Below are 25,719 nucleotides of genomic sequence, written 5' to 3'. Positions count from 1 at the left end.
TGGTGACGTCAGGTTCTTCTGCCACGCGGACATCCTGCTGTGCCTTCCTCTCTGGTGGTCCCCCGTTTCCCTGAGCTGTGTTGCCACGAGCACCTCGATATCATGAGCCTGGGGAGGTCTCCACCACAGAAGCATGCCTGGAGTGCAGGAAGCACAGGAAGTGACATTGCTATGCACCTCGGAAGCACTGTGCTCACTCTGGGCTATTTGCAGACCGAACCCTTGCTCTTCAATCTTGGGCAAACTTCACACTCTCAAAAGGCTGCAGTTTTATCCCAAGTCCCTCCCAGGAACTGGTCCCTCCTCTGTTCACTAAAGCCCCCTCTAAGGGAAAACATCACACTCCTAGGCCACAGGAGTGGTCTGAATTAAACCTTCCCAGATAGGATGCCCTCAACAACAGGGGAAATGTCTGCACTGGGTCCAAAAATGTCCTTCTAAATGTCATTCACCGACACCTGATACAGGCATTTAAGAACATCCACTCCTGAATCACAAGTGGCATTCTTTTCAAATCTCCGGTTGGTTTCTTAAATTCTCTCAAGCTCTGTTTACTGAGTATCATGCGCCTTATCTGCAAAGTCCTGCATAGATTACCTGGAACTCCCTGCACACATTACCTGGAACTCACCTTGAAAGCAGCATTCATGGTTCTCATGATCTATTTCAGGGTTCAGAGACCTGAGGCTCAGAGTTTAAGAGGTGGTCCGTCACTAGGCGTACCAACTCAGCCTCACCAGCACCCTGCTCCTCTTCTGGTGGATGGCACCCCATCGTCACGGGCTGGAACATTGGGAGCACTACAGTAGACCCTCCTCACCTCTGGGGAGGGTCATCCACAAGCCTCTCTACTCCACCCCCTTGGCCTGCAGCAACAGCTTTCATCTCTGAACTTCCAGGAGGCTCCACAGCACTAAACATTCTATACCTGGCACGGGAGCTACACTTCTCTTCTTTCCCAGGCTGTCGGCTTCCTGATGGCAAGAGCCACACCGTCTACGTTTCCCAGGGCCTGGCATATTCTGGGCACTAAACACAGGTCAGTAAAAACATTTCATGGGGCATGTCAGAAGGAGTCTTTTTCAATGACTTTGTACATTTAATTGTTAGTTAAGAAAAACCCAGACATCCTTCATGGAAGGACACCGCACCCATATTTGAAATTTCAAAGATAAAACAAGGCCCAGAACAGTTTCAAAAATTATCTTGACAATTTTTGAAAACTACCTGTAGAAGTATGATTATGCATTCCAACATGCTATAAATAAGTGGCAATGGCAAGTCATGTCCACATAACTCTGGACAATGCAAATGAAAATTTTATCATCATTTTCTAATGGTTTTCATAGTACAGAGATAAAAAGAGTAGAAGTTTATCTTAATTACATTAAAACATAGATAAAGACACTACATTTACATAGAAAAGGATTGCGTGCGTGCGTGCATGTGTGTGTGTTTGCATGTGCACGTGTGTGTGTAGAAGGAAGGAACTATCATCATCTCCACGCTCCATGGGGGAAGCAAAGGCCTGGGGAAGTGGAGTAATAGGTCAGTCTGGCCCTGTGACCAGGGAATGACTGTACATGCAGTGAGCGCAGAACATGTGGCTTCGCACACACAGAACAGGGCATTAGCTACTGCAGCTCCACGATGGGTTGTAGCTTATGGGTTAGTCTTTTTACATCCTGCCAGCTTTAAAAAAAAATCCTGATTCTAAAACATGACTTTAGCTTTAAGATGAAAAACAAACCAAACTTGACAAGTTGAAGAACTTTTGTCTTAAGAAATAAACAATAAGTGTGTGTCTACGGGGGAGTTTTCATCACCAGTGAGACAGTTCTGCACTTCAATTTACAGCTTTGATTTAACCTTGCTGGACTGCACATCTGAAGAGGGGTTAGGTAGCAAAAAGTATGTCTCAGGTTTAAGGGTGGTGAGTTGGGTTCCGAGTTGCCAAGTCTTCTGACCCCCTTTAGCCCTGTTCAAGCAGCTGTGCTTGAGGGCAATTCAAGAATTCAAGCAAAACCTCCTTGCTTTTTGCTGAGGCAAAGGGAGTTTCTTGTAAATACTTCCGAGTTGTCTCCAGAATAATTCTGGTTTTCTTGTCTGTGTTCCTCTTCTCAGTGGGGCTCTTTATCATGAGTGTCTGCTTTGGCCTTTACACGAGGCCATCATTCTTCAGACCAGGGATGTGGAAAGGATTTTTGCTACAAGTGGAGGCCTCTGCTATACTTACCATGGAAAATGATGAGGTTCAACACCCTGTTTACATGCTCATCATTCCAGCTGCTCAACGGAATGAAATGAAAACTGTTCAGGGCTACAGAACAGAGAGTTCTCTCTGCCAAGACCATCGGCTGGTCTTCACCCATGTCACCGAAGAGCTCGATTCTAAACATCGTCACTTTTCCAAACGTGAGAGCTACAGGATACACTATGTTTCCAGTCCCTGGTAAAAGTCACCAGAAGGTGCTCTTGTATCCTAGCATCACAGGTTCAACTCAGAATTTGAAGGCCTGCTGTGAGCAGTCTGGAAACACACTTTGATTTTCAGAAGGGAGGGATTTCTAGTTGAATAATGGGATCTTTTTTGGGGAGGGGGAGACAGGGGAGGAGTCTATCCTTAGCTGACCACGGTTGCTATGGCCAAGTCTCTGAGCCCTTATGTCAGCAGCTGGATCCCTAAATAAATTTGGTCTTTGTCTCCTGGACCTTTGGTAGTTAGACCTGATTCAAGGCAGGAGAGAGATGCTTCGCATTGAGTCAGACAGTGTATTTATTGGGATTCTGTGTCCCCTTGAGATGAAACTATAGAAAGGGGTGGAGGGAGGTGAGGGGCCTCTCTGAGGTCATTCTCTCCTGTGGGCATTTTCAAGACTCTCAATTACCTGTGGCTCTTGGGACTGCCTAACCTGTCCAGACAGGCCATGGCTGCTGTGTCAGTAACTGCACTTTGGGGGCCTGAATCTTTCAGAGTAACTTTTTAACCATTTTATCTGTTCTGCAGGTTTCTCACAGCCTGCTTTAGGGTGCAGAAGAGGGATCTCTGTTCTTAAGAGAACTGTTCCCCTCACAGGGAACAGCATGACCCGGAGACGAGCAGCAGCGCCACTCGTCCTTGACAGCTCCGCAGCGCTAAGCGCTACAGGCTTTAAAAGGATTTGGAGCCTGACGTACGCCCATTCTCGCGTAACGCGAGGGGCTATGAGATGAGCAGCGGTGGGGCAAGCCTCTGGCTGACGTGTGCTGTTACGCTAACTTGTCATCTTTGATGAGTTCTGTTCAGTCAAAGCCTTATTTTAACATTCCCCATTATTTTATGATCCACAGGCCATTTGGGGTCGCTCTAAGAACACAGCTCCCATTTATAAGACTATTTCAATGGAGAATAAGCTCTGAAAAAACAGTGTTTTGAATAAAGCTCACATTTCCCAGAAAATAGCCCCTATGTGATTCAAATAGGCGCGGCATTGTGTAGGAGAGGCCCCCGAAGCCTGTGTCAGAGTAGCGGGGCTCGCAGGGAGGATCCTGCTTTTGGAGTTGTTGGCTGAGACTTCTCTGTTCCCCCCTGGCTGGGAAGACGTTTAATGTTGGCATTTCTGGGCCTCACTTTGTCCTTGCGCAGGTGGGAACACAGTGACTTTCTGAGCAGGGAATGCGCTGTGATTTGGGGGTAGAACAGGCACTACGCTGCTGGGCCTTCGCCACTTGACAATGCGCTGCCTGAGAACCCGCTTCTGGGTAAGACCCATGCAGCTAACGTCCTGTGGAAAAACAGTCCTCATCAAAGAGCACAGCAGTGTGGGCTCAGGCCCCACAGGGCCGGGTTGGACTCCCACACTGCTGGGAACCTGGGCATCACTCCCCATCTCAGTCCCTTGGTACCTGCCTCGGCTCGTGAGCGTGGAACGCGAGGCACTGGCTGAGGGCCCTTCCTAAAGCAAGTGCTTCGCTGCTGGTAACTACCACTAGTGCTGCCAACATCTCCAGAAGAGAGGCATTTTAGTGTAGAGGAAAGTCACTTTTCAAAGAATTAGAATTCCACCCCGTGTTACGGAGGAGAGAGTACAGGCGCTGGAGCCGAGCAGCCCTCGGGCTGAGTCTCAATGCTACCACTTACCAGCTATGTGACCTTGGGCACGTCACTCTACCTCCTTAAGCCTCAGTTTCCTCATCTGTAAAATGGTGACAAAAGCACACACCCCACAGACTTCTCTGAGGTCAGCACAGCTCATACATGAGGCACGCTCACGTCGCTCTCACTGCTGGCGCCTGGCAAATAAATGGCAAGTGCCTACTTCCAGCTGCCCCTGACTACTAGGTGATTAAAATGCACCTGACACTTTTCACCTCAAACTGGGTGGAACCACAGCTTTGAGGACAAGTCATTCTGCCCACCCCAAAAGCCCGTACCTTTCCCGGCGTTTCTGGGAGGCAGAGGAGGGGCCTCTGAGGTTGGTGATGTGGGCGAGTCTGTGCTTGTGGAGGCAAAGATCTGGTTGGTGAAGGCGCTGTAGGAGAGCCGCTGCTTGTCCCGTGAAGAGCCGAACCCCGGCAGTGACAGCTTGTCCTGGGGGGAGATGCTGGAGGAGTGGCAGAAGCTCTGTGGTCTCGGTGAGCGCTCTTTCTTGATTGGGCTTGGCTGGCAGAGGAAAGGACAGTGAAGGGAGTGAGCGGGTAACCAAGGACTCCTCTTCTGGTGCTCAGAGGATCTCAGCAGGCAGACTGGGGGGCCCGGGTTCTGGTGACTCTGCTTTATGAGGTCAGTTATGACCAGACCCCCAGAGCCGCGACACGGGGTAAGGGAAAGATCAGATACACCAATTCTGATTCTCCCGTCACCGCAGGCGGGGTCACCTTAGGGGGATACTGTCTAGGAATCAGCAGTACGCGTTAAGCACTAATTAACAAGTACCTCCCCCCTTCAGGGATCCTCAACAGTCAAAGAGTTCTCCAACCTATTTGTAACCTCTTGCTCAACCCTTTGATGTCAAAGTCCTCAACCTTCACCTCTCCTCATTTGACAACCTCCTAGAAAGTAACCTCAGCCACAGCCTGGCTTTAACTCCACATAATGCAGCTGGCTTGCAGACCTGAAGACCCAACACCAACCCCTTAGGTTTAAAACCTTTTTTAATTGCCCCAACCGGCCCTGGGCTCACATTCCTGCTGCGGCACCGGCACTCACAAAATTCTCAGCATAGAGACCTCAGTGTCATCCAGAGCTGCCAGGTTTGCTCAGCCCCCTGGCAGGGCAGTCGTCCAGCTCCCACAAAGCACTGGCCTCCGGGGAGGCCCCCACATCCCAATTTCTTCAGTTCCAGCCCTTTCTACATGAGACTAGAGCTGGCAGGACACCTGGTTTTTCTGACAATAAGCCTCTCTCAGCTTCTGACTGCTTGGATAAAAGCCTAGAGGCTAGACCTGGCCCATCCGCCCTTCCTGGCCTGGTCTGCTGCCTACAGGGCAGCCCCCTCACCATTCCCGAGTCCAGGCTCATCAGGAGCCCCTGTCTTTGTGCCTATGGTTCTTCCTGCAGGGATGTGTTCCTTCCCATCCTTAGAAGCTAGTTCTGGGGCCTCCTAGTAAGGTCTTTTCTGCTGGCCAAACATGAGGCAGCTGCTCTGTCCTTCAGCACTACTCAGCAATTTCCCCAGGCTCTTTCCATGATGGCGCTTCACTGTATTATAATCTCTCCTCCTAAAGTGGGAATGCCTTTAGAACACCTTTGCATGGCCATCTTTGACCATTCCTTACCTGCCACTGGGAGATATGGAAAATAAGTGAATGGAACTTCAGAGGCCATGGAGAACTCTCTGTGAGAGTCAGGCAGAACTGGGTTTAATTCCTGAGGGTGTCCTCAGCTGGGACTTCAAACAAGTTGTAAAATGTCCAGCCAGACTGCACTGTAGATTCTGGGTTTACCAGCACCCAGAATCATGGGCCAGTTCCTTCAAATCCCCCTCTCCATACACATACGCTTTTGATTATGTTTCTCTGAAGAATCTTAATACAGCTGTTAAATGGTACCCATGAGGAACAAAGACTCAGCAGGTAAAACAGCACTGGCATATTAGGGTTATAAGGCCAAATCAAGCCTGCAAAGAATGATCTTGTCTAGATAAAAGGAAAAATGCTAGGAATTCATGGGCATTGTTTAAACTCACTTTGTCATCCAGATCATCATCACTTTCATCCATTTCCTCCTGTCGAAGATTCCACTCGTATTCTACATGAACATGTGGATTGAACTTTCCAGATTTAGCCTGGGAAAGCTGAAAACAACAATGGAACAATGCTAAAGTTCACTTTAAAGTTGCTGAAAGCAGAAATTTAATTTAAATGCTAAACACCCAATATCATATAAACACTGAGCAAATCCCATCTTATTCTTGATTTCAAATTAATCACTAGTGGCTGTGCTGTGGGCAAAATTGACAATATAAATTACGTTACTACAAGATAGGCACTGAAGGAATTGCAGAGTTATAGCCTTTTTAATTTTGATTTCTCTCCTGAGCCTTAAAACTGTAAACTCCTTTCCTGGCTGGAAGGCGAAATCAGAATTAGTGGCACGTGAAGGGGAGGGAGGCCTTCAATACCAGGCAGTGCAATCGTGGCCACTTCTGTTTCATGAAATGAGGGCAAGGAACTCTAACTTTCTCAAAGGATTCTTTTTATTTTTTTTTTTTAAAGATTGATTTATTTATGCATACAAAGAGCTGGGGTACAGGCCACAGATGTGGGGGGGTGAGAGGACTCACCAGAGACAGTGGGGAACACAACAGGCAGACTGACTGAAGTACACTACTGAGGAGAGCAGCAGGTGAGTCAGGAGAGATCTGCTGTGCCATGTGGGTTGCTCCCTGGCTGGCTGGGGGTTGAACTCGTGCTGCTGCCGAGGCTGCAGATTGCTTCCTAGTGTAGTGCTTAACCCCTTGTACCCCCAGGGAGGCCCTCAAAGGATTCTTTAAGAATAAAAAAAGTGTAACTGCTGGGCCTGGATGTTGGCATTTGGCAGAAACTCAAGGGAACGTAACTTCTCTTTCCCATCTCATCCTTTCTCATGGTGAAGGGCGTCATGCTATGCTAAGGCCCAATGGTATAGCAAGAATAGTGGGATCAGAAAAGGTGAGTCTGTATGAGGATGGGGAGAGGTGTGAAAGCAGTGGATGTAATATGCTGAAAACCATTACATGCTGAACTTGCCCAGTTTCTAGAACTGGCTTCAAAAATACTTCTCTGCTGCTAAGTTACAAAGAGGGCCTAGTGGTCTGGCAAGTAAAAGGCAGAACCTTATTCTAGAAGTCCACCCTAGAATAGAGCTTCTGAAATGCCGTCTGGCCTCAGCATCATAACTGTACTCAAAAGACACGTGGAGGACACATTTATAGTCTGTACTTTTTTAAAATACAGCCTTAGTACTTATTTTGAATTTCTATAGTCAAATTTCAAAAAATGGATCTGCTGCTTTTACTCCATTTCCAGTGTCTAAGAATGACATTTTCAGGCAGAGGATGTCTAATCAATCTCCTGCTTCCATTTCTGCTTACCAGGTCTTCACACTGGGTAGCTTTGAGTCTCTTGGCTATGTCCAGGGCAGTCTCTCCAGCCTGGTTAACTAAAACAGGAGAAAATAAATTTGCCTTTTAGCTAGGCTGTCTCTTGAAAAGCAAGGGACATCAATCAAATTACAGTATAACACGAAAGTCTCAGTTTTAGTCAAACGCCCTTCTGACACCAGCAGAACTCACTCACTTACCCACATCCACAGTGGGCTTGCTCCTGAGAAGCAGCTTCAGACACTCAGGCTTCCCATACATACTACAGTAGTGCAAAACTGTATTCCCCAGGGCTGTCTGCTTATCCAGGTTTCCACTGAAAAGGTAAAATGTTATGAGAAAAAATGACTTACTCTATAACTTAAACTACAGATTAGTCACTTATTTCTGTGGTAACAACCATCAAGACCTACTTATTATAGACAGGGAAAATTATGATGTTTCTAACGTTACACATAAATTTATAAGCAACGCAATGACAACAACAGCGGCATGTATTGTGTCGACTGTGGGGGAGGCGCTGTCTCTGAGTCTTTACACGTGTATAAGCTCATTAATCTTCACAACCACCCTGTGGGGAAGGTACTATTACAACCTTTATTAGGAGATAAAAACGCTGAGGCATAGAGAGGAAGATCTTGCTTTCAAGACCCTGGAGTAGGGATCTGACACAGGCATCCTGTCTCCAAAGCCTAGCTCTTACCTACCATAGTTTTCCCTCAGAAGAAGAGCCCAGGCCAGCTACGCAATTTGGCATGTGGCCAGCCATCACTCCTCAAGTATGGGTTCAAATTGCCTCCCTATTTTGATCTCTTCCCTTTGGATCAGCTCCAGTTCCTCCCCTTAATTTATGGCTTATAGAACCACCCAATAAAGAAAGGAGCAAGGCTAAACCTCCCTGTGTTCAGTTCTATACTCCTCTTGGTATGTACTAAATTTGAATTAGCTTCTGCGCTAGCCACACACATGCTGTGTTATGCTGAACTTATGAACAATGAAAATGCACAGATCCTGTTGACCATTAAAGCTTCTCTTTCAACTTCTAACGCAGCAGGTTTTAGACAAAGAAACAACCCCTTTATCTACGACAGAGGCTGGTAAATGACAGCCTACAGGCTCTGTCTGGCCCTCTGCTTGTCTCTGTAGCACTTTATTGGGACATGGTTGCTTTCACTCATTTACATATTCTCCAGGACTGCTTTTAGACTACAAAGGCAGAGCTCAAGAGCTGTGACAGAGACTCATGAGCCTGGGAAGTTTAAAACAGCATCCGGCCCTTCACAGAAAAAGCTGGTCGATTCCTGACCTAGGCCACTGAGTAAGGACTGTTTTTTGTTAACTTATAAGATATTCCAAGAAGACAAAACCCGTACCAGTTTTGTACAAGGAAGTCAACCAAATGGAGAGATGTGTGGTCTGCAGTTCGGACTGCAAGATGAAGGGCTGTCTCCCCGAGCTCCTGCAAAGGAAACGGAAGGGATTAAGAGGGTGTTTGTATGCACGAGTTTGCCTAGTGCAGCTTCGTTTAAGTCAGTTACCCCAAAGTAGTGACTGAGGCACTTCTTTCACTCTCAGCTGGTCCTGATTTGGACCAGAAATTTAACATCTTAAAGTCTTACTGTGTGGTGTTTTCATAAAATGAGTCAACTTTTAAACTGTTTTTCTACTTTGCTTTTTCCTATGATTTTAGGAGCCTCACCTGTCCGGGGTCCAGCAGGGGTTCCATTAGCTCTACCCCCTCTGCATAGACTTGAATTAGTGCAAGTAAATCCCTGGATTTGATCGCCTCAAGCAATTCATTTAGTTTAGCGGATGAAGACGAACAGGTCTTTCTTGAAAACCTATGGTCTACATACTTTGCGGTGATATATTCTTTCCGTATGGTCCTAAAATAGAGCAACACAAATGAACAAAGAATTTTTACTTCCATGAGAGAAGATTTACATTTTTCTGACAAGCAGTTCTCTTTGAGAAGAGTTATTTTAACTAAGACACATTTCTCTCTGACATTCAAAGAAATCCAGTTTTAGACCATTCCTATAGGGACAGAATGAAGAAAGGGGCATTGATTGGCCTGCACAGGCTCTCTGTGGTGACGAGACTAATGGACACCCAGATCATAGCGGACTTCTTCTCTGCCTTGAGCAACTGCACGAGACTGGCTATTTACCACTACTTTGAACTTAGAGATATTAAGCAATTTAAAAAGTTGAAACAATGCAAAGAGACCTATAATAAAGAGTTTTCAGGGCTTCCTGGGAGAACTTTCTGTCATCTAACTCACTTGAGTAGGTAGAGAAACGGGCTCTGAAGGACTGCCACTAAAGCCCCTCCTCAGGCCAACCCTGGGCTCCCGGGCACAAAGGAGATGATGTTCCTGTGGCGCTTCCGGCCACCGGGATGTGTTCCCACATTGTCCTTTGTCTTCTAGATCTCCTGGCCAATGTCAAATCCTCACAGACATGCTCTGACTAAAACTAAAATGCTGTACCCCTCAAGGAGCTGTTTTTCTTCTTAATACCCTCTACTCTGTAAAATTATCTGCCTTTTTGTTCTCTGTTTTCCTCTCCCTAATCAGAATGTCAATAGGACAGGAACTCGTCTTGTGTGCTGCTGATTCTTTTTTTTTTTTTAATAATAAATTTTATTGTTATATTCCCCACACAATTGCAGCCCCCCCATTCTGACCCCAATCCCTCCCCTCCCGCCCCGCCCCCCTAAAAGTGTCTCTGGTTCATAGTTTTTTGTTGATTTTGATTTTCACTTTCTTATAGTTATTCATTTTCCTGGTCCCTTATTTAAGTTTTCTAGATTCCTGCTATGAGTGAGACCATCCGTTATTTTTCTTTTTCTTTTTGGCTTATTTCGCTGAGAATGATCCCTTCCAGCGCCATCCATGTTGCTGCAAATAGCATGTGTTTATCTTTTTTGAATGCTGAGTAATATTCCATGGTGTATATGTACCACATCTTCTTGATCCAGTCATCTATTTTTGGGCATTTGGGCTGTTTCCAAAGCTTAGCTATTGTAAACAGTGCTGCTATAAACATAGGGGTGCAGGTGCTCTTTGGAATTGATGTTTCTGTGTCCTTTGGGTAACTACCTAGGAGTGGAATTGCTGGATCACATGGAAGCTCTATGTTTAGTAGGTCCAGAAATCTCCACACAGCTCTCCATAGTGGTTGGACCAGTTTGCACTCCCACCAACAATGCAGAAGAGTTCCTTTTTCTCCACACCCTCGCCAGCATTTGTTGTTGCTAGTTTTTTTTTTTTTTTTGGTGTCTTCAGCACTAACAGCACCGGGAACACAGATGCTGCTGAGTGAAGTAGGTGAACGCGTGAACATTCCGGCAATAGGAGCCACCCTTCATCCTGGGGTTGCTGACAACACACCCGGCACTGCTCTAAGCACGGTGGTCTAAGCCGCCTGCCCATCATTCTAGGAGGCCAGGACATTTTTTAGATGAGGAAACTGAGGCACGGGCAGTTGAAAGTTACCTGCCCAAGAACACCACTTAGGAAGTGGCAGAGCCAGGATCTGAAACTGGGTGGTCTGGCTCCAGCGTCTATTTCCTTCACCCACCACATTAGGGACACTGGAGAATCATAAGCACTTTGAAAGGGGAGGTCTCACAGAGGCCACGGAGCTGAGAGGCCAGCATACTGATGCTGCCCCCACATGAGAAACAGGAAATAAAATCCACACTAATACGAAATTTATCCTACAGTCAAGTCTTTGAGGGGTGGGTCACACACCTACATACAGATGCTGGCGTGGGGAGACTGTGTGTTCCTGACTGCTTTATGAGCAAACCAACTGCTGAAAAGTCCCATGTCTGGCAGGAAGGAGTGATCATTAGTTTGAAAAAGATGTCCAGGTAGTTTCTGTGTTAGGATACTTGGACCGTTGTTAAGCAAGACAGTGGATTAGGTGAGGGTCTTCTGTCCGTCCCCAACAGGCCAACCTTTCTTCTGGGTCACCTTCCATGGCTTAGTATCTTGTCTCCCCCTAGATCCCAGGGGACCTGAAGACAGGGTCTAGATCTACTTTGTGTCTTACTGTTTCCTTGGCATCTTGCAAAGTATGAGGCAGTGAGTCGAATACAGTATGTATTTGCTGAATTCAAGAAAAAAAACCCTGCCAGATGGCCTTCTGGAAGACCCTAATTCCTGATTTTGAAGTACAAAAAACGTGCACTGAATGTGTCCCCTAATAGTTCTAGTGCTTTTGCAATTTGGTGCCTGAATAACCACGCAGGAGGGGCTGGCAAAGCATGAGTTTTAAGTTGGAATTAAATTTCTTTCCTCCTATTGATTGAATTCAATGTAAACATCTTGGAATAGGTGTAAAGATTCACAAGAATCAAAAACAGAAATAACAGGTGTTTACTTAGATGCTTCACCCCCACCTAGAGTAAACACATTAGTTTCCTTTGGATTTTTCAGTGTTTCTACATGCAAATGTGAGTTCAGAGAAATATATACGTTCATGTATCTTCACTGTCTAATCTCTTTGCTGAGTCCAGAAAATGAGTATCAAGAGTTCAAAAGTGAGAGATTCATTGCAAATTCAGCCAGAATTCATTTCCTCAGTCTGAGCAGGGACTGGTTAGCAGGGATACGTTCCCACTCCCTGGCCCCTAGCTTTGCCACAGATGCAAGGTATTTTGTGCGGCGCTCTGTATCTTGCTTTTTTAACTTAACAGTAATCCTGGTGGTCTCCCCAAACCAGGGCGTTATTCTTTTTTATATCTACATAGTTCCTGTGCGTGGCTATGCCGTGAGATATTTCATTAGCTCCCTCAGGTGGACACTCGCTTTGTTCTCAATCTTTTTCTAATACAGACTAAGAATAAATTCTCAGAAGGACTGCTGAGTCAAAGGGCAAATAAACTTATGATTGTTGAGAAACAGCTCCTCGTGGAGAGTGTACTATTTGCACGCCCACCCGCAACACATGAGAGAGAAGGGCTGGTTCCCTCGGTCCTGCTGAGTGGGCTGGTAGGTTTCTGGGTTTTTGCCAAGTTGACGAGCATCTCCCATCTTATCTCTCACAGCGTGGTGTGATTAAAGATAACTGTCCTCGGGAGGATTTATCCTCCCAGAGCAGGTGCAACCACTTAGAGCAGGGTGATGTGAAAATAATCTGTGCATCCCAGAAATACATTACAAAATGTTTTCCTTTGCTTTTTTCTCATAATGGGGGTTTCCTCTGGGGGGAAAAATAGTATGAACACAAAGTTTGTTGGGAGAGTAGAAAAACAATGAGAGAATGGTAAAGAATTCAATATACTGAAAGTACTTACATATCACTTGAAGGGGTGGGTTTTGGTGAGGGGCTGGGTAAATTTGCTTCCATAATATCATTAAAACTATTGTTTCCTACATTCTTGGCCAGCTGTAACAGAAACAAAACAATACAGCAAACTCTTTACTACTAGTTTAAAAGTTTCCTATTATTTGCTTTTGAAAATTCTATGAATTTTCCTTCATACTAACAATTCATCCATCATATCAACAAATATTTGCTGAGCACCTAGTATGTGTCAAGCACCGAACCTGAGATTGCTGAAAAAATAACAGAGCAACCCATGTTCCCTCTTGTAGGAGGCTGTAGGTATCAACGTCATAGAAAAGGCAAGCAATAGTGTGTACAGGTATGTGTGACAGACACTGGGACAATGGGCCAAGGCCCTGCATGGAGTCACGCACCCTTTGAAGTCAGGCAGGGCAGCTTCTAGTTAATGAGCAGCAGTGGCTTTTCAACCACCATCAGGTCTCACTTTTATGTGGATTCACTCTCACTGGACAGAAAAGAATATGGACTGATTCTTTTATAATTGGGGACAAATTAAGCTGCTCCAGGCAGTTGACAAAGAGGCCCAGGCAGCAATTTGCTTTTGAGTTTAAGATCCTCCCATGAAAATTTGTCATGAAGGTTAATCAAGTTAATCAGGTAATTTTGGGATGGAGGAAAGTTTAGGAAACACTCATGCAACCAAGATTCTGTGGGAAAAATCTTGGTTTATCATAGGCCAAGTTGTCAAACTGGGTTTCAGTCAAACAAGTCAAGGAGAAACAGTGATACCATTTCCACACCACAGAAGCGTGTTTCAGGTATTGGGTCTGAGCCTTTTCTCTGCAATCCTTGAGTGAATGAAGCAGGGAGCCAAGTCTCACACGGTAATTCTCTATTTCCTAAGTCAAGAGAGATCACCATTGCTAACTGGTGCTCAGACAACACAGTTGCTGGCTGGATGACCGATGGCCCTGCTTTGGGGGACTTTTCTCTAGGCAAGGCTAATGATTGACAAGACTTTCAATTTTTTTGAGCCCAGTCAGGGTCTGTCAGGGTCAGTTCAAGAGCCTTCTTTCTGAGGGGTCTGATTTTACTTAAAAAAAAAAAAAAAAAAAAAAAAAAGCCATCTGTAGTCCCTTGGCATAAAGGTCCTCTCACACTGCACCAGGGTACATGCTACCAGGTACCAGGGACTGGACTTAGGCCACAAGGCATCACAGGAGATGTGAGTAGGCCTTCTCTTCCTTTTTTGGTGCCCTGGGGACCAGTGTAACCTGGACTTGATGAGGGCTCCAAATTTGGGTGAAGGGAAGGACAGGGGCTAAAGAAAATACACATTTAAGTGTTTATAACCCTTTTCCCTATTACAAAGCTGAGCACCACAACTTTACATACTTTTTTCCTCATTACCTAAAAAGTTGTGGGGTAAGAAGTGATGGTTTTATGACAATGTAACAGGGTGGTCCCCAGGAAAGGGGGAGGTTCCCTGCCCCTCCCAAGGGAGGGTAGAGCTGAGCAGGAAGAGGAGAAGCTGCAGAGGAGACTGAGGAAAGAAGCAGGATGGAGCCAGGAGACCTGGAGGAGGCGCATGGAGCCTAGAGACATGTGAAGAAACTGCGCTTGTCTTTTGGTCGTGGACAGGGTGACACAGATGTGGGTGAGACCCGTGGGGAGGTGACAATGGCAGCTTTTATCTTGATGTTGATTTTGCTCTTTTCCTTCTGGGCTTGTCTGATTGTTTCTGACCCTTTGCTGTGGGTCCCCACTGGAAGATGCTTTAGACTTGTGGCAGGCTTTGGAGCCTTGCTCTGGGCCAATCCCATTTGGATGGACTTTTACCCACGAGGGGACGGGTAACTTTGGGTGCTTCACTTAGAAACTAGACTCTTTGCCTTACCTGTATTGTTTCCTAGTTTTATTAAAGTTACTTCCCATTAAAGTCTCCTATGTTTTGTGTTGATGCGGCGGATGGCAGAACCCATGTAGAATAGGCAGGTTTGCGGGGTTTGGGCTGCCCCTCTCCCTGTCCTATAACAGATTTGGCGTCCAACGTGATTTAGGACAGAGCCATCCGTGGTTAGTCAGCCCCATGGGGAAATTGGGCTTCCCTATGGCACTGGCTACCAGAAGCGCAAATGTGATTTTTGGTTTCTCTGGTGTGTTTGTTTCATATGTCGATTTGCTGTTGAAAAACTGGCTTGGGCTTTGTGAAGATCTGTGTGTCTGTATGTAATTTGTTTGTAGTGACTTGGCTAAGACATTTGATTTTGTGGAAGTTGTTCTGTGCCAGTTTTACTCAAAAGATTAGGCAGTACGTTGGACCATGTGGCCAGATCAAAGATGGCGTCTGAGGCCACTTGGCTGGCTCTTGTAAAATTCAGAGGTTCTTGTTGCTAGGACTTTGGAACTTTTTTTTTCTTTCTTTTTGTAATCTCTGCTGTCTCATTAGCATTTCTAAAGGCAATAATGGTTCTTCAGTGGTATGTTGCTTTGTCTTTGGCTACTTCCTGCTCTTTGCCTGATTCATTTTGCCAGCCAATTGTGGAGCAGTGGTGTTTAAATTAGCAAATGTATGCCTGGGTGTTAAGTGCAGAGTACCCTTAAGCAGTAACTGGTAATTGCTGGTAGCCTTGATGGATTCTTGGAGATAACTTGAATTTTTGCAAAGTCTGGATCAGAAAAATTAACAAGATTTTGTCTGAGTCTGAAAGGATTTGCTGCTGTGAATTTTGTCTACACAATTTGTTTTGGGCATGTTTGCCATTTTGAATCCTGGATTTGTTCAATTGCTGGTGTAAGACAAGATTCTAAGTTTCTGCTTCCTACTGAGGAAGGTCTGTTGTGGAAAGCACTCTTTAGGGTGCATCATGTAACTGTACCAGGTTTTCATACCTGTGTTGTTGTTGTCCCTCCCTAGTGTGGGGGAGGTGTAATTTGTGCTTAGATGTTTAATCTGCTCTTTCAGCTTCTGTCCCAGAGTGGCTAACAGAAGTAAGGAGATGACTCCTTTTAATTGAAAGTTGATTACTGATAATTTGATTTTGCTTTTTCAGGTTCTATTCCAGGAAACCCAAGGAGTGCCTGCTTGGTGGCTAACAAGAGATGACTCCTTTTGCTTAACAGTTAACTGTTACTTTTATTCTTTCAGTTGCTGTACAGAATACCCCAGGATTGACTTCTAACAAAAAGTCTTCAACACTGAAAACCCTAAGGTGATAAAAAAGGTCATGTAACTCTTGTGATTAATAAAACTTTTCCTTCCTATTTCCAAAGTCTTAGGTTTGTAAGATGACAACCGGAAATTTTTCTGCCAGCAACACTCCACATTTTTTTTGGACTTGGACATTTTTTTCTGAGCCTATGGAGTAAAACTGCAGTTAACATAACATATTCTATGTGGCATAACTAAAAAAAAAAAAAAACTGTCTTTGTCTATATGTTGTATGTATGTCCTTATGTCGTCTTGGCCTAGAGAGGTTGAAATATTGGTATACGTGGTGCCCATAGACGTTGAAAAAAAAGAGTCTCCAGTTATGAGAAAAACTAAAGGTTATGGTTTGATTGTCAACATTGTGCTACTGAACTAAGCCGATGCCTTCATAGAGATTAAAATATTGTTGTTTCTGTTAATTTTCTGATATTTATGGCAAAGCTTCCCAGAAATCTAAATTCAAGTACAAATTTGGTAGCCTGTCATTTGACTGATGCAAGGAAATTTTGTGGAACCTCAGTAGAGCTCCTGAGACACTCCACGAAGTTTCTCCTTTTCCTCCTGGGAAGGCATTACATGAATTTGTTCTATTTGGATTTTACCTAATGAAGTAAAACTGGAAGGGAAGCATTGTCACTTGGGAAAATGGTAAAACTTTGGTATGTACAAAATGTTAACAGTAGTTTTCTAAAATGTGTATTAAAAAACCTCTCAGTATCTGGTATGTATGTAAATTGTCAATGGTGATTGTCACCTTGTAATATTGTATAATTCAATTGTTTCACATCTACAGAAATTGTTTCTGGAAATATAGGGAGAAAAGGTCTCAACAGATTCCTATTGATGGAACTGTTGAGAGTAAAAAACTTTCCTACAAAGGACTGAATAGACCTGGAAATACACCTGACATTTACTAAGGTTTCTTTGACATAATACTAGAAATTTTTTTATGCATTCTGTCCTGAATCCACGAAGTTTTTGTTTTGTTTTGTTTTGTTTTGAGTAACCAGGATCTGCAGAAAGGTTGCAATTTTTTTTTTCCAGCAAGGCTAACTTGTCACATTTTCTCTCCCCTTGATACCAACATGGCATACAAATAGTGGTAGTAATTTTTGGCTATTTATCTTAGAGTCTGTTTTTGCATAACTTCCATAGGGATTTGGTCTGTTTTAACAAAAAAATTGGACGTGAGTTTGATTGTGTGGCTTTGTGTGGAGTTCTTCCAAAAAGTTGAAAAAGAGCTGAACCAAGAAGAGGAGAACCTGTTTGCTTTGTTCGTAGGGTTCCAGAGACCTCCAAAGAAGGTGAGGAAGCTTGCCTCCATTGGCAGGACTGGACAACCCGGCCAACGAAAATTCCCTGGTACCCTCGAGAAGAGGAAAGCCCAGGTGGAGTCTGATGAGACCAACTTTGTACCTGAAGCCTACGTCGACCGGATGCCACCGGTTCGCTCTGATCCTATATGGGGTATTTCAACAAAGCCAGCTAAAAAATTGCTGTTAGTTATTTTCTGCCCGGTGATTTTATGCAAAAATAGGAAAAATGGTTTAAAAGTAGATTTAATTTGCAAACTTTTGCTATGCTGTTAAAGTTTGGGATCAAGGTTGAGAAAATTTGTGTTTTACATAAGTTGAACCATTTTAACATTTTTTCCCTGTGATTTTGATATATTTGCTATCTTGTTTTAGCCAACGCTCCAAATTTTTTCTTTTGGCTTGGATAATGGACTATTTTTAAGTAATGAAACTCATATTGGACATTCATGGACAATGCTGCTGACTAATTGTTGCTTCTCTTACACACATTGGAACCCTGAAAAAAGACTGTCTCCTAAGATTACACCATGAGATCTGTGCCACCATAGATATGGTGGAATAAAAATTAAAAGGGGGGATTGTAACAGGGTGGTCCCCAGGAAAGGGGGAGGTTCCCTGCCCCTCCCAAGGGAGGGTGGAGCTGAGCAGGAAGAGGAGAAGCTGCAGAAGAGACTGAGGAAAGAAGCAGGATGGAGCCAGGAGACCTGGAGGAGGCGCATGGAGCCTAGAGACATGTGAAGAAACTGCGCTTGTCTTTTGGTCATGGACTGGGTGACACAGATGTGGGTGAGACCCGTGGGGAGGTGACCATGGCAGCTTTTTTTTTTTTTTTTTTATAGAGGCATGTTTTATTTATTTATTTGTTTGTTTGTTCGTTTGTTTTGTTTATACATGCACTGGGTACAGTCAGAAGCGCGGGAGGGTGAGAGAATTCACCAGAGCCAGAGCGGGGAGCAGAGCAGGCAGAAGGACCGAAGTACACTGCTGAGGGGAGCAGCGGGCGGCAGGAGAGGTCTGCGCGCCATGTGGGACCCTCCTCTGGCGGCCGGGGAGCAGCCGGGGATCGAACCAGCGCTGCAGAGGCTGCGGGCAGCTTCGCAACCCAGCGCTCAACCGCTGCGCCACCGGGGAGGCCCGACCATGGCAGCTTTTATCTTGATGTTGATTTTGCTCTTTTCCTTCTGGGCTTGTCTGATTGTTTCTGACCCTTTGCTGTGGGTCCCCACTGGAAGGTGCTTTAGACTCATGGCAGGCTTTGGGGCCTTGCTCTGGGCCGATCCTATTTGGATGGACTTTTACCCACGAGGGGACGGGTAACTTTGGGTGCTTCACTTAGAAACTAGACTCTTTGCCTTTCCTGTATTGTTTCCTAGTTTTATTAAAGTTCCTTCCCATTAAAGTCTCCTATGTTTTGTGTTGATGTGGCGGATGGCAGAACCCATTTAGAATAGGCAGGTTTGCAGGGTTTGGGCTGCCCCTCTCCCTGTCCTATAACAACAATAGCTAACAATTCATGTGTACTTTTACAGACTTAACAAATAGTAAAAAAAAAAAAATAATCGAAAAAACCCTTTCAGTCATCATTTTTAACAGTAAGACCACGATGATGAGCAGGTGCCTCCAACACCTAACTTACTCTACATTATATCAAATCACATAAAAGAGTATTTCTAAAGAAAAAAAAAAGTAGCTTTGAAGAATCCCATCTCAAAGAAAAGAACCAGTTTAGTTGAACTAAATTACAGAAATGTATGATTCAGCAAGTCTTTAAATAGGAAGCAGTAAGTCAACATATGCCACAAAAATTATATTTTAAATATCTATGCAAATTCACTAAATGCAGGAATTAGAATTCTTTGTACTCAGCAGTAACAAAAAATAACCCAGGGCAATATATTAAATGTATTCATGACAATAAACAAAGTTTTCTCCCAGTTAGGTCATTACTTACCAAGAGTTCAGAAGTTCCTAATTTGTCTAGTTCCAAAGACTGAATGCGAGAAACATGAACCCCCATTTCTCTATGGATGCCGGAACATTCTATACAGGTCAAAATACCCAAGTTGGTTGAAAGCCAGGTGGGTTCTGTAGAAAGGATTTTGAAGACAATCAAACAACAGACATCTAATTTTAGTTTGCCAACTACAGAGGAAGCTAAAACAATGTAGTAAAACCTTAAGGATTATAAGGTAAAGATGTAAATGGAAGAAATGGTGTTTGTGGTTTAGCTGAGAGGCTATTATGAAAATTAACAGCTTGTTAGCAAAAATTGTGGTAAGCCAAATGAAAAATTTCCTTTCAATACAGAACTCAAAGCAAAATTAAGCTCTTTGTTCTTGTGCAAATGTGAGAAAGACTTTCGCAAGGAGGTACTATAAAGTATCCTGAGGCCTTGTGAGAGCTACCCCCTCCATGCCAATATCAGCAAGGACAAAGATGGACTGCAGGCCTCTGCTACAACTCGCATTAACCCTTCATCTCGGTACAGCTTTTCCACCAGCACTTCTAGGTAATAAGATAATAATAAATATTGAGCACCAAGTACTTCAGAGACTGAAGGCTTTTCTATAGCCATCCGGGACCCCAGAAGAATGGAGCAAATATTAATAGAATTAACATTCTAATACGATGACATACAGGGTCCTCTCTCTTTGGTAAACTTCTTTTTGACTACTTCTCTGCCATATCCTCGCTATGGGAATTATCATACACGTACAAGAAAATAGCACAAAATGTGGAGAATGCCTCTGAGATGCATATGGCATGTTGTATAGAGAAGTTCATTTTCTTATGTAAAACAATATCATGCTTAAGAACAACAGGTCTGCATCTGTGTTCTGCCCCCTTATAGCTGAGTGACCTTGGGCAAGGCACTTTACTTCTCTGAGTCCTCCAGTTTTCACCTCCATAAAATGGGGATAATATTAGTATCTCGTTTATAGAGCTTCTCATAATATAAAGCAAAACCACCACCATCATCCTTATTAAAGTGTTGTAAGCAATGAATAAATGTTAACTAGTGTCAATAACTCTTTCTGGAAAAGAATTTCGGGGGAAGGTGACACAAACATGATATAGAGGTTGGGGACATTTAACTGACCAAAAAGGAAGGAAAGTAACATCACTTATTAGGCAATTTCACAGATATCACTTCTTTATGTCCTCGTAAGAACAAGGTTTAATATCCTATTTCAAAGGTTGGAAAACTGAAGCTCACAAGAGTTAAGGGGCTTGGCATGAGGCCATCTGGGCCAACTGGCAGACTTGTGATTCAAGACGATGGTCTCCATATCCAGAACTTTCTCCATAATGCCCATGGTGCTTATTTAACTGGAGCTTACAGGAAGGCAGCATTTTGGCAGGTGACCAATTAGGGAGAGCAGGTAGGAACTTTCCAGGGAGACCAAATAAGCCTGGATAAAAGCAGCTTTGAGGAAGGAACATTCAAGTTGGGTGTGTGTCCAAGAGAGGAGGCTTTTCAAGAATGAGCTCATATTATATTCCACAGGAAGAGAAAGCAGTCTTAACAAGCCAGCTTAGGTTTGGGGACAAATAATACCTGATGAGCCACAATCACAGCAGACGTCATTCCCAGGGAGCCGCTGGACATCCTCAATAATGGCTTTTGTCAGATCTTCCAAACTGTTCTCCCCCGTGCTCTGCTCTCCGCGGAAGGCCATGGTTAAGGCCTCTTCTTTGCTATTCGTCAGTACGGATATCCACCTGGTGCCAAATAGAAGAGACGTCAGAACATGGCCGTTCTCGCTCTATACTGGAAATAATCTATTTTCATCAACAATTTCCAAGAGATACCTCCCTATCCTCTAAATAGCATTACAGTAAGGAGAAATAAAACAATCATATCTGAAGGGAAGTGCTAAAGAAGGAAAAGCAATACTGAGGAAGAAAATGAAAGAGATGAGAAAACAGATGAAGGAGGTAAAAAACAGTGTGACAGAGGACTTGCATAAACCGACAAGGGGATGCTGGCGTGGCGAGGACTCAGCCAGGGGCCAACTTAATGCAAGATGACAAAGAACCAGCGAGAAGGAGAGGAGGCAGGCACGAGGTTAGCAGAGGCATCCTGTTCTCGGGAAATTCATAAGTAGGGAACTTGAAAGTGAAAACTCAGGGCTATTTCATCAGCAGCTATGAAAATGCTTGCTTCTGAAAAAGGTACACTAACGTGTACACTGTTTACAATACACACTGTGTTCTGCCCCCTTATAGCTGTGTGACCTTGGGCAAGGCACTTTACTTCTCTGCATCCCCTAGTTTTCACCTCCACAAAATGGGGATAATATTAGTATCTCGTTTATAGAGCTTCTGATAAAAATAAGCAAAATCACCACCATGGCCCTTATTAAAGTGTTATAAGCAATATGAAATAAATGTGAAATAAAATTATTACAATATGAAATAAAAAGTGCAGGTTATTAAATTACATAAACAGTCTGATCACAATATGTATCAAATAAAGCTCTTAGCTATCAATCTACACAGAAACAACCCAAATACTCAATAAGCGGGGGCTGATTATTAAAGTTTGAAACAACAATAAAATGGATAACCAATAAAACCAATAACCAGGTATTGAAATTTAAGTTTGACTTAATTTATAGATGACATCAAGGAAATGTTTATGATATAATGTTTTTGTGAAATAAACAGGAAAAAGCTCTTTTATGTGATATAACCCCAATTTTAAATGTATGTAGATTATGTATTTCTGTTTGGGGCAAAATAAGTGAGAAGGAAATGCTACACTGGCCGCTGATTTTCTGTAAGAAAATGGGTAGACTGCTTGACTCTGTGCCTTTCTGTCATTTTCCACAACTCTAAGAAACTTGTATAACACTCATGAACAAGAGGGGAAAAGTCCAATTTAATTTTTAAAGAAAATGAGAAACATTTCCAAACTATCCCTTGTTTCATCCACAGCACAGACTGCTCCTATCAACTTTTAACAGTGAACACAGAGCACAGAGGTGAGTCTAGTTCTAAGTATCTTGTCGCATGACTGCACAGGAGCCCAGCAGTGTCCACGCAGGCCATGAATGGGTAAGGGTGGCAGCAGAGAGCAGGGGAAGCCAGAGCAGGCCCTGCGGCGCACGGGCTGTGGTCGCGCTCCGACGCTAGGTGGCGCTGGCCCTCAGCAGGTTGTGAGATGTGCTTGCAGGGCTTAGCGGCTCTGTGATGCAGAAATACCTCACAACCAACCGTGGAGCAATGGGCGGGGAAAGCATTTAATATCTTTTAAATGAAATAGTACTTTTTGTCATTTAGTTTCAAGTTCCAAAGCAGAAATTGCTTTGTTAAGAACAATACAAGAAACGAGGTTGAAAAGAACGGATGGCTGCATTTTATCAGCAGCCCAGCTGTGACTGGAGTTTTCACTGAAAAGCATCTACCTTGCTTTCCTTGGGTAATTATGGGTATTATGGTAATTGGGTATTATGGTGATTCGGCTCCTTTTCCTTCTCTCCAACTTTCTCTTTCAACTCCTACCCCCCAACTTTTTGTCGTTTGTCCTAAGTCTACAACCTTTCTACCGGTTTCCTCTTCTCTTTCTAATCTCTCATCAGTGCTCCCTGAGATAGGGAGAGTAGAATTCCCTAAGAATGAAGAGATGGAGTGCTGGAAAAGGGGCAAGTGTAAGATGAAAAGGGCATGGACAGAATTCTGTGGCTTCCTAGAAATGATAAGAAGAAAACTAACATTTATTGAGGGCACTGCTGGGAGAGGAGCTTAAATCTGAACACTGTCCCAAGCATGGAGAATGTAAGGGTCCCACACTGCTTTCTTCAGCTCCAGCAGGTGACCAGAAGGAAGAGGGGACGAGGCAGCTCACACAATGAGATGTCATTCAGAGTGGGCACCCCTGGTCAGGGGAATGTAGGATTCCATCCCAGGGGTGCATGTGACACCTAATCCAGTGCTCCCACACCCAGGCTTCGTCCCGGAGCAGGGCCAGGTGCTCCTGCTCTTTCAGTGGCCACAGCCCCATCTCCAGAGCCTCAGACACTGAGTGGGCCCAACTAGTGCAGACAGTGTCATTAACACCGAGAGAGGCACATTCCATGCCCTCAGGAAGCTCTCGGTCTCTGGAGGCCTCAGATGCAGCAGATGCACACGGGTAGTGAGGAGGAGGAGGAAGCCCTCGGGGGATGAGGCCTGAGCAGAATCCAGAAGGAGGCACACCCGGAGGAGGGAAAGAGCATGAGGGACCACGAGGAGCGGCTGTCAGTACTGAAAGACAACTTCAAGGCATTCTGAACAGCAGAGGGGCTTCTCCAGCACAAGGCACGAGCCATGACTTCAAAACTACTTACGCTACATAATCCTGCTCATCTTCTGCCTGAAAGTGATACGTCCTATTATCTAAAAAAAGAAGGAAAAGAATAAAAGTTAAACCTCAGAAATACCTTCAGGTACAATGCAGACTTTCAAAGTTCCTGGAAAACAAAACACCGCAAAGGCAGTATTTTAATATTAATTTTGACACCATTTCTGTTTAGTGGTTATACAATTCACTTTGTTAATTTTTTTTTCTTTCTAATGGACAATAAGAATACAATAAAATAGCTGCACATGCCATACAAATTTGCGGCACTTCTCATGAAAAAAGAAAAAAAAAAAAGTGGCCAAGAGGCCACTCAAAGTGAGTTTCAGTGGCCAGTGGCGGGTGTGGACAGCCAGCGGCTAACCCATACTTGAGTTCATTTTCAATTTGCCTTTTACTGTGTGAACTTCAAAAAAGAATTTCCTTTTCAGAGATGATTCTTAGCCTGCAGGGCAGCTCTGACAAGCTCCAAACTCTGCCCCGGAGGCATCTGGGCACCTGGCTGGTTGACTCAAGCTCCCATGAAGAAGGGCTCTACCTCAGTTTGGGCCATGGCCAAGCAGCTGCCCAGGAAGGAGAGCCAGCCCAAGCTTGGGGAGTTAGGGCAAGTGTATGTGAGAGGATCTCTTCCTTAAAATTCAGGAACTGGGGCCTCCTCTGGTGACGCAGCGGTTAAGCGCTGGGTTGCGAGGCTGCCCACAGCCTCTGCAGTGCCAGTTCGATCCCCGGCCACCGGCGAGGGTCCCACCAAAAAAAAAAAAAAAAAAATTCAGTAACTGCCATAACGTGTCACCTTCGGGCCAAACCGGCTTTTACTGAGCACTTACTACATGGCTGCTCTGCGCTAGGCACTCACACGCCTCATCTCCCTGAGACATACATCATGGATGTGAAAATTTGACATGGGTAGCAGAGCCCAAGAGCTGCTTTATTCCTGCTTTACTGCTTTACTTTATTCCTGCTTTACTTCCCAAGAGCTGTTGAATTCCTGCTTTACTGCTATATGACCTGGTGGGAGTCACCAAGCTGCTCTGAGCCTGTTTTCTCTCCTGTAGCACAGGCAACGGACAGGGCCTTTGTGCCCTTTAGAATAACGTATAGAAAGTACAGGCATATGTTAGATGCTCAATTACTGGAGACTGCTACTGAAAACCTACAGGCTCTCGAGTGATAATATGCTCCCTGAAGTCATACTGTAATTCCAATTTTTCGTATTTCTTTCTCATCAATCACCAGAGAAATCTCTTGGTCACAGAGATGATGGGAAATAGAAATTTCAGTCTCCCAAGAGGTAGCCTGTGGGGCTTTCATTCACACAAGTTCAGCAGCAGGAGCTCAAGGGCTCTCCATGCCAATCATGACCTCAGGCCACAGGCCTACCAGGTGGGCTTCTCTCAGGCAGGAATGATGCTGAAGGTTAGTTGCAGGACTTCAGAATATCTGAGAGTCCCTTTACTAGAGTGGTCTTTACAAAGAGGCGTCTGTTCCCACAGCACCCTCCCTCCAAGCACGGGAGCCAGCCTGGAGGGAACCATCTTTCCCGTCCTGAAGGTTGAGAATACAGGGTAGAGCTGGGGTGAAAGGGTCATTATAACCACCCTCACAAGACAAAGGCCCAGGGTGATCTTGGAGTAAGAGAGTCACAGGATTCGTGGCACCAATTCATGAAGTCTGAAGGCATTTCTACTTGGAAGCAGGGAGAAGACTTTTCCTTTAAGAGCCCCAAACTCTGGGTAACCCCGCTGTAATCAACTGCAGAGTGGCGCAGCCGCGTTCCTGTGCCAGTGCTTCTTAACCGCTGGTGCACATTAGAATCACCTGGGGACTTCCTACAAAATACCTGTGTCTGGGCCTCATTAGGAGACAAATGGGGAGAACGCTCTCTTGGGGACAAAGCTACACATTCATGGTCAAGGGCGGCTTAGCTGAATGTACAAATCAGGTTCAGGCCTGACACTGTCCTACTTTCCCACCCACAGGTAAATGA

At 44.6% G+C, this 25,719-nt stretch overlaps 1 protein-coding gene across 4 annotated transcripts in view; it reads right to left on the bottom strand.

Moving 5' to 3' along the window:
* Positions 1 to 25,719, bottom strand: part of ASAP1 (ArfGAP with SH3 domain, ankyrin repeat and PH domain 1) — a gene marked incomplete at both ends in the record, with an annotated part of 251,064 nt that overhangs the window by 21,297 nt on the left and 204,048 nt on the right. For all 4 annotated transcript variants that reach the window (XM_084230492.1, XM_084230494.1, XM_084230493.1 and 1 more), the window contains 10 exons: positions 4,414 to 4,642; positions 6,168 to 6,275; positions 7,554 to 7,621; positions 7,763 to 7,878; positions 8,936 to 9,021; positions 9,262 to 9,448; positions 12,870 to 12,961; positions 19,341 to 19,474; positions 20,949 to 21,112; positions 23,722 to 23,770. In XM_084230492.1, the coding sequence (XP_084086618.1) occupies positions 4,414 to 4,642; positions 6,168 to 6,275; positions 7,554 to 7,621; positions 7,763 to 7,878; positions 8,936 to 9,021; positions 9,262 to 9,448; positions 12,870 to 12,961; positions 19,341 to 19,474; positions 20,949 to 21,112; positions 23,722 to 23,770 (1,233 nt within the window). The remainder of the gene's footprint in view (positions 1 to 4,413; positions 4,643 to 6,167; positions 6,276 to 7,553; positions 7,622 to 7,762; positions 7,879 to 8,935; positions 9,022 to 9,261; positions 9,449 to 12,869; positions 12,962 to 19,340; positions 19,475 to 20,948; positions 21,113 to 23,721; positions 23,771 to 25,719) is intronic.

This window comes from Talpa europaea (genome assembly GCF_964194135.1).
Source record: "Talpa europaea genome assembly, chromosome: 3".
Lineage (NCBI taxonomy): Eukaryota > Metazoa > Chordata > Mammalia > Eulipotyphla > Talpidae > Talpa > Talpa europaea.
Note: the sequence above shows the minus strand (reverse complement) of the source record. Positions and strands in the feature narration are given on the sequence as shown.